The sequence below is a fragment of the Rhea americana genome, unplaced genomic scaffold (assembly GCF_003343005.1).
Source record: "Rhea americana isolate MKP2758 unplaced genomic scaffold, rheAme1 scaffold_4, whole genome shotgun sequence".
Taxonomy (NCBI): Eukaryota; Metazoa; Chordata; class Aves; order Rheiformes; family Rheidae; genus Rhea; species Rhea americana.
In genome coordinates, this window is record NW_028186534.1 from 12957826 (window position 1) to 12966569 (window position 8744).

Genomic DNA, 8744 nt, shown 5'->3' on the forward strand with positions numbered 1-8744 from the left:
TGCTGGCCCTCTTCGGGTCCCTGACACCCCCRGGCTGGCCATGGCTGCTCAGCACCCACCAGCTCATCATCGGAGAGGCCCCTGCTTCTTATCGGGCAATGACAGCGGGGTGCGGACGGGTGTCCTGCCTGGCTGCGGGGAGGAGGGCAGGAGTGGCAGYGGTCAGCATGTGCTGGGCACATCCAGCCCGAGGGACCACGCCGTCCGAGGAAGGTCCCTAACCAGCCACCCTGGTCTCCTCCCGGATGCAGAACTGGTTCCGGACCTCCGCCGAGTCCAACCGAAAAAAGAAAAGCAGGGAACAGCTTTCTTCCAGCAAGGAGGAGAAAAAGAAAAGCACAAGCGGGAAGAAAAGGGGGAGGAAACCCAAGGAGAGGCCTCCAGAAACGTCCCTGAAAGGCAGAGAGAGCGTGGCAGTAAAGACTAATCACAAGAAAACGCTAGAGCACTGGGAAGGCTCCCGCTGCAGCCCCGACGGGGAGGAGCGCGTCCCCAAGCCCCCCAGCCACCGGAAGGCGGGAGCCAGTAAGATGCCCGAGAAATGAGCAGCTCAGAGACTCGTCTCCGAGGATTCGTTTACAGCCCAGGGTAACAGGGTGGGGGTCGCTCCCGGTTTTCTGTCCCCCCCCTTCCTCTTTCCACATCCCCCACCCTTCACTCACCCCCTTTTTACAAAAAAAAAAAAAAAAGAAAAAAAGACAAAAAAATACCAGTTAACCACTTTAAGCAAAGTCATGGACCTTGTTTCACACTGGAAAACAAACAGGATCAAGCAAGCTGGACCGCTCTCTACCCCTCGCTGYCCATGTACATACCCCTCTGCCCTCACGCTGCTGCGCCGAGGCGGGCTGTCTGTCCGTCCTGCCCCTGCCCGGCGCCGTGCTGCCTTCCCCCTCTGCCCCTTCCCCAGGACTTTCCTCCTATCTCTGTGCGTGAAACTGGTGACGCTTAAGTGAAAGAGAAGTGCAATGGCAGCAGGGCCTCCTTGGACAGGGCCGCTCTGCGGCTGGCTGTGCTGGGGCGGGGGACGGCCGGACGCAGCGGCTCTCCCCGCTGCCCACGTCCCAGTCCGGCCAGTCCAGTCCGGCAGGGAAACCTTGGGCAGCCTGGAGCCTTCTCGTGTAGGCGCCGCCTGCGTTCCTGCACCCGGGGAGACGTTTCCAAAGATGTTTAACCCAAGCAAACGGCCAGGCAGGGTCAGGAAGGGCCAGGGAACAGCAGGGCCTGGCAGCAGGCACCGGGGGAGACTGGGTGGTGCTTTCCCCACAGCRTGTTCCCAGCACGGAGCGGAGAACCATGCTGGGGCTGTCCTTGGCAGGGATCTCCTCCGCGGTCTGCTGGCTTCGTGGCCTGCTGTGATTGCTCGGGGCAGTGGTTCATCTTCRTCGTCGGAGTTGGCGAGAGCGAGCCGCATGGAGCCACGAGCAGGCGGAGTCGGGAGAACGCCGTGGCAGCGCCGGCGGTSCCGAGGAGCAGGGGAGGCAGGGCAGGGCTGGATGCGGGCTTGCCTCGTGCAGGGTGCGAGAAGGGAGGTCGGAGAGGTGCTGAGCACCCGCAGCCCCCCTGGAGGTYGATGGGGGAGGAGGGTTGCTGTAGGACAGGTTCGCTGGTTTAGTGGAAGGTTGTGGAAATGCTCTTAGCACCTTGGAGCGTCACTGGGAGACAGGGAGGAGAACTGTGGGATGTGGGAGAACTGCACCCTGTTGCTTAGATGCTCTTTGCAAACATGCCTGGACACAAAGTACTGTACCGAGCTGCTGCTGATCCCGTACAGCCGACCCGCGAGCCGCGGAGCTGGGTGGGCAGCGCCGGAGAAGGCTCTGAACGGAGCGGGCAGGCAGCGCTGAGCAGCAGAGCCTGCGGCCAGCTGCCCTGCAGGGGATTTCACGTCCCCTCTCCTGCCCCGACCTCARAGGTGAGGATTGCCCAGCCTGGGGGAGAGCGGGCGGACGTGGGACTGTTCCTGACGGGAGCAGCTCCCGTGCTGAATCACGGCGGCAGCCCCAGGGCCGCCTGCCCCCAGGGCCGGGAGCAGTCCCTGCGTTTGCTCGCCCAGCTCCTTCGCCAGGCTGGGGGGAGGTCCGTAACGGGGCCAGGGGCAGCACCAAGTGACAATCATGGCTCCTGCTTTCCGGCGAGTCCCAGCTGGTGCCCGCCGGACAAGGCACATTGCATACGGCTTGTCCCTCGGCTGGGACGTGCTGCAGCTCCTGGGGACGAGTCTCTGCTCCCCTCAAATGCACCTGAGCCCCCGACCGTCCCCCTTGGAAAGGGGATTTGGAACGAGGGTCTCTGAAAGATGCATTTTTCCTTGCTTGTTTTCTGTTCCTGGTCTTTTTCTCTGTATTTTCCCGCACTAATAGCATCATAACACCTCGTTCTGACCTGGAGGAAACCAYCTCCAGACCAAAATGTGTCTGTCTCTAGACAAAAACCAGGCTACCTCTATCCTTGGGATACGGACACGTCTCGCTGCAGCCCGAAAGGCGGTTACAACAGTTTTCTCTCGGTAACAGAACGAAAACCTTAATTTTGCTTTTCATTYGTTCCCCTGCTCGGGACTTGGGAAGGTGATGTCTGTGGGGGAGGCGAAGTTCTGCTTTTACTTTAGTCAATTAAAATCTCAACCCTCGCTTTCCCCCGCTGCTCTGCACGGCCCGTGCTCCGCCCCGCCGAGGCGCAGGATTGCTTTTGTGCTCCGAGGAACCGTGCAGCGATAATTAACGCCCGTCTCGACTGACACGGCATTGCTGCTGCGGAGGAAGAGGGAGAGACGCGGTTGTTGCCCGCGTTGGGGAAACGCTCCTTTGGGGCGCCTCTGCTCGCSCCCCCGCCGCGGCTCCGGCAGCTGGGTGCGGGGATCTGCGTTTGCCCCAGCAGCGCTCGGCCGTGGAGGCGAGAAAACCCTGTCCGCACGTTTGCCCGGTGTTTAGGTGTTTACAGAAACTGCTAGTTGCGTCCGGGCTTTAAAGCAATTAGTGAGACAGCTTAATTAGTCGCTGTGGCTCATCCTGTTTGTCTCTCGCGCTTCAGCTGAGCTTTGTTTTGATGGGTACAAATCTTATCCCCTTGGGGAAGGGCGATGCTTTCAGTAACGGCAAGACCTGAACTCTCCCAGCCTGCAAAACCCTTGCGGAGCGGCAGCGGGGGGATGTTCGCCTGCAGAGGCGGGGGGAGAGGGCGCGAGCGCGGGACTTTGTGCGGTGGCTCGTTGGGTAGCAGGAGCCCAGGGGCTGGCGCCTGCTTGGCGCGGAGCCCGGCGGAGCAGCCAGTGCTGCAAGACGCCGTGAGGAGGCTGCTATTGCCCCGGGCCCGAGAAAAACGTGCTCAGAAGCACCGCCGGGCCGGGCCGTCCTTGGCCGGCACCGGCACCGCAGCGGGAGGTTGGGCCCGGGGAGGTGCGGGGCGACGGTGTATAACTCTTCAGGTTGTTATCAGCTGCAAAAAGAGAGGGAGCAGCGGTTTGGAGCAACTGCGCAGGGCGGCAAGGGGACGCTGGCAGCWCCTGGGAGCTCCAGGAAAGCGGCACAGAGTTATGCACTGAAATCTCTACATTGGTGCTTTAAGTGGCCTGTTCTGGGATGTTTTTTTCTCCCCAAAACGGCCAAGAATCTGGCAGCTTTTGCTGATGCGAGAGGGAGCTGCTGGCTCCAAAAATCAGCTCACTTATTTAGGAGCCTAAGTGTGGAGTTAGAGGCTCCCTCCAGGCTCCTGCTCATTGAATAGCTGCAAACGAGGTGCCGCCGGGGAGCCGAAAGCGGAGCCGGGGCGGCACGCCGAGGCTGCTGGCGCTGCCGGGGGCTGGCRAGCCCGCGCGCGCCCTGCCCGCTGGCTGCACCGCCGCAGCCGCGGCTTCGCCGGTTGCTCAGGTGATTCCTTTCCTTATTCCCCTTGGTCCCAGTGGAAAGACAGCAAGGTCTGGGAAAGCCATAAATCCTTGGTGACAGCTCACCCCAGCGGGGGGAGGGGATGCCTAGAAAAGTCTGAAGACTTCCTCCCAAAAGAGATTGATTCATTTTCTTCCAAAATCCTCCTTCCCTAGAGGGATGTGGCTAAAATGACTGTGGTTTAGGACTCGCTGCTTGGGCCTCCCTGCAGCTCGCAGGCTGCGTCGGCGGCTGCAGCCCCTCTGCTTGGCAGGGGGAGCGGACKGGGACGCAGCGGGGGGAAGGCGTGTTGCGTTGTCGCTCCCGCGCGGAGCAGAGCCTGCCTCGGGCGTCAGTCCCCGGCTTGGCGCGGGGTTTTACCTTCCTGACGGCGGCCGAAAGCCGTGAGGYCCGTGCCTGCGTCCCAGCGCACCCMGGCGCGTGCCGCTCGGAGAAAGCACCGCTCTCCGCTGCGCGCGGGGAGGATCGGGCACGGCGACTGCCGGGTCCGGGCTGCAAACGGGCCGCGTCGGGCGGTGCCGAAGGTTTCGCGTGAGCGGCGACGTTGTGCTGAGCGTTGTGCTCGCGCGTTCGCACCCGTGCCGGCCGGGCTGCGCTGCCCGAAAGGCTGCTCGTCGCCCGCGCTGGGGAACGTCGCAGGGCTCGGTGCTCGCTAACACGTAGTTAATGCGATTCGCGTTGGTTAAATTAGGACGCGGCGCTCTGCGCCGTACGGGTGCCGCCGCGGAGCTCGGCCCGGGCACGGCCGGTTTCCCGGTCTGCGGGGAGGGGTCGGTGCCGTGCCAGGCCTGCCGGCAGCGGGGCGAAACCACCCGAGGCGCCTGGGCTTGGCTGTCGTCGCCGTCCCTCTGCCGTCGCGGAGGCAGCACTCCCGTGGTCCGATGGAAAATTTTACAAGAAATTGAGCTCTTCAAGGTTCTTTTCCTTAAAAGGTATTTTTTCCCCACGAGGCATTAGTCAAAGAGGAAAACGTTCTCCCACTGCTTTCTCCTTTGTAAAGGAGGAGAAGTTCTGCAAAAAGCATTAATGATCATGAAAGTAGACGGATATATTTTTTCTKAAGTGCTGTCACGTAGCCAGAGCCGGCGGCGAGGGAGCCCTGAGCTGTTTGCAGCTGGCTGCCTCGCCGCGAGCCGCCCGGCCCGGCAAATCCCAACCGACGCGAAGCCGAGCGCGGGGCCGAGAGCGGAAAGCCGAAAGCGGAGCGTTAGAGCGGAGCGGGGCCCGCGGGGCCCGCGGAGAGAGGGCAGCGCCGGCGGGGAGCGCGTCCTGCCCCGGCTGCCTTCTGCTGGCCTGCGGCAAGCCGGGGACCGGGAGCTCGGCTCGCTGAACGTGAATCCGTTTCTTCCTGGGCCTCTGGTCCCGGCGATCCRGCCGGATCGTGCCAAGCCGAAGGGACCCCAGCTTCCACGGCAGAAAGGGCCCAAAGGTTTTATTTTCATTGCAGGCAAAAAACTAAATGGAATAATAACTCATCAGCGATGAGTCTTGATGCAGACGTTACACAGCTTGTCCCAGATTTCAGCGGGAACCGCTGCRTCCGTCTCGCTACCCGAGTCGATGGTGCAAATCCCCGTTTGCTTCCGCAGCGGCAGCTTTCAAAGAGAGAAGCCGAGGCCGGGGAGGGAGCGCGAGGCTGGAGCAGACCGCGAGCGGCCGGGCGCCCCCGGGCCCTCCGCCCCGGCCGCGCGGGAGCGGGACCTCCCGGGGCGGCGCGGTGCGTCCCGCTCGGGAGCTCGCCCCGAACACAAGCAGGCGCCGGCACAAGCTCCTCATTCTCCGTTTTCTTTTCTTTGCCCAACCGCTTTGCCAGGAGCGAGTCCTCAAAGCCAAGTCGGTGCAGATCCCGGTGTCCCGAGGCCTGGGAGAGAGCAGCCCAGTTGCCCCCGAGGGACCGTCGTCCKGAAAGGCGGGCGAAGGCGGCTGCTGTTGCTCGGGGTGGGGGTCCCAGCAGGCACCCCCGGGGCAGGGGAGGGCGCTGCGAAAGTCGGGGCGTTCTGCGCCGCGCGCCCTCGCGGCGGGAAAGCGGACGGTCTCTGCCTCGCTGCGGGACGTTGCCTTCCTCGGCGGCTCCCGGCGCGGGCGAAGGCGCTCGGGGCGCGCGGCCGCGGCGCGTCCCCTCGGCCAGGACCCTGCGGCGGGRGGGACCCGCCGGGCACCCTCGCCCCGGGTCCGCTGTCCTGCAGGCGCGGGGCCGTCTCCCGCCCGGCGCTGCGCCGGCCCGGCCGCGCGGCGACGCCGGACCTGCGCTTTGCAAAGCAAAGGGCTAACCTTGGAGCGGGTTTCTGGGCGGGCGGGCAGCCTCGCGTCCCGTTGCTCGTGCAAACCTGGCAGCAGCCTCCCCGAAACGGCTCCCGCAGCTCCGCTTGCAGGTAGCGGGCAGGAAGCCTCACCGCGAGCCCGGCGCGGTCGGCTGCGCCCCGGCGGCCAACGCACCGTTCGGGGCAGGGAGAAGCGGCCGCCTCCGAGCACGTCCCGCGGGGACGCGTCCCTCCCCGAGGTCGCCGCCGCGGACAGGAGCGCCGAAAGGGGCCCAGCGAGCTGCCCCCAGCCGGGAGACTCACGCACATTCACGTAGGGACCGATYCGTTCTTTTCTTTCTCTCCTTGGTGCCACCCATTCCACAGCATATCCGAATGTTTCTCGTCAATGCCAGTTATTAGTGCATAAGTGTATTTTGGGGAAAAAAACAAAATGGAAAAAAAAAAGAATTTTCAATTTATCACTTGTAACCATATATATAAATATATAAATATATATATTAAAAAGTGTTTATTTGCAAAAAATAAAATTGTTTTAACAGTAAACTATCTTATAATAAACTCCCAATTTGTGACGATCTGTTCTTTTGTTAATCATTGACAAATCCTCAGTTTGAGAGTACTGTAATAAACAGCTATTAATAACAGCGCCACTGAACACCTAGAAGGGATAAACTCTATGTACTGTATGTATTAAACACAGCTGTATCAAATAAATGTTTATTGATTTTTTATTATTACTATTATTGTTGTTTTGCAGTTTGGTGTGAGAGTTTGTTGGAAGCAAGGGGGTCCCGGCTAGGGGGGTGAGCTGCAGACGGCCCTCSCTGCCGCTTTGCCGACGCGGTTCCCGGAGGCGCTTGCAGCTCGGTTCAAGSCCAGGCCAGTTTTCCTCGTCCCTCGATGGGCACAAGCACGCGGGAAGCGGCCGCATCGAGAGGCCCCGCGATCGGATGGGCTGTTCCAGCAGCACCTCCAGCCTCGCGGGGGAGGACGTTTCCCGGGAAATGTGCTGGCTGCGTCTCTCCCGGCAGATCCACCCGGAGCCTGCCCTTGGCCGGTTGCACAGGGATGCTCCCACGGGCAGCCCAGACCCCCAGGGGCATCTCAGACCCCTGGGGCAGTCCCTGGACCCGAGGGGCAGCTCGGACCCCCAGGGGCAGCTCGGACCCCCAGGGCAGTCCCTGGAGCTGGGGGGCAGCTCGGACCCCCAGGGGCAGCTCAGACTCCTGGGGCAATCCTTGGCCAAGGGGGCAGTTTGGACCCCCGGGGGCAGCTCGGACGCCCGGGGCGGTCCCTGCACCCAGGGGGCAGCTCGGACCCCCAGGGGCAGCTCGGACCCCCGGGCAATCCTTGGCCAAGGGGGCAGTTTGGACCCCCAGGGGCAGCTCGGACCCCCGGGGCAGTCCCTGGACCCGGGGGGCAGCTCGGACCCCCAGGGGCAGCACGGACCCCTGGGGCAGTCCCTGAACCCGGGGGGCAGCTCGGACCCTCAGGGGCAGCACGGACCCCTGGGGCAGTCCCTGGACCCGGGGGGCAGCTCGGACCCCCAGGGCAGTCCCTGGACCCGGGGGGCAGCTCGGACGCCCAGGGGCAGCTCGGACCCCCGGGGCAGTCCCTGGACCCGGGGGGGCAGCTCGGACCCCCAGGGGCAGCACGGACCCCTGGGGCAGTCCCTGGACCCGGGGGGCAGCTCAGACCCCCAGGGGCAGCTCGGACCCCNCAGCTCGGACCCCCGGGGCAGTCCCTGGACCCAGGGGGCAGCTCGGACCCCCAGGGGCAGCTCGGACCCCTGGGGCAGTCCCTGGACCCGGGGGGTAGCTCGGACCCCCAGGGGCAGCACGGACCCCCGGGGCAGTCCCTGGACCTGGGGGGCAGCTCGGACCCCCGGGGCAGTCCCTGGACCCGGGGGGCAGCTCGGACCCCCAGGGGCAGCTCGGACCCCCGGGGCAGTCCCTGGACGCGGGGAGCAGCTCGGACTCCCGGGGGCAGCACGGACCCCTGGGGCAGTCCCTGGACCTGGGGGGCAGCTCGGACGCCCAGGGGCAGCTCGGATCCCCGGGGCAGTCCCTGGACCCGGGGGGCAGCTCGGACCCCCAGGGGCAGCTCGGACCCCCGGGGCAGTCCCTGGACCTTGCTGCCCTGGAGCCCAAGGCAGGGACATCCATGCAGGGCCGCAGCCCGGTGGCAGCAGCAGCAGTCGGGATGGGGTGGAAAAGCCCTAGATCTCGTCCTCTGCTCTCACGCAGGAGCTTCACGCCGGTGCTTGCGGGGGAGACGCGTCTAACTGTGCCGCTTCCAGCCCTCTGGGGAGCGGCAACGACCGGGTTTCGTCCTTCCTCCGGTGAGAGCCGCCGCGAGGCGAGGGAAGCCGCCGCGCACGGCCCCGGCCTAGTGCCACTGGATGGAGCTCGAGTTATGGCCAARCTCGCCGGGCTCCGCCAGGCCCAGCAGGAGCCTCCAGGCAGGGCGCAAGACTCCAAAAACCGGGGTGAGGAGCCGGTGGGGCAGGACCGGGGYGGGGGGGGCAAAACGGTTCTCCCGGGGCGTCGCGGGATGGCGGCGGGAAGCGGCAGCGCTTTGCACAGGGGCTCGG

The 8744-nt window shown here is 64.3% G+C and overlaps 1 protein-coding gene across 4 annotated transcripts in view; it reads left to right on the top strand.

The window, feature by feature from the left end:
• ZNF512B (zinc finger protein 512B) overlaps positions 1–6888 on the top strand; it is a 42696-nt gene extending 35808 nt beyond the window's left edge. For all 4 annotated transcript variants that reach the window (XM_085314206.1, XM_085314209.1, XM_085314207.1 and 1 more), the window contains one exon: positions 252–6888. In XM_085314206.1, coding sequence (XP_085170332.1) covers positions 252–545 — 294 coding nt within the window. In that variant the 3' untranslated portion in view covers positions 546–6888. The remainder of the gene's footprint in view (positions 1–251) is intronic.
• The last annotated feature ends 1856 nt before the right edge of the window (positions 6889–8744 follow it).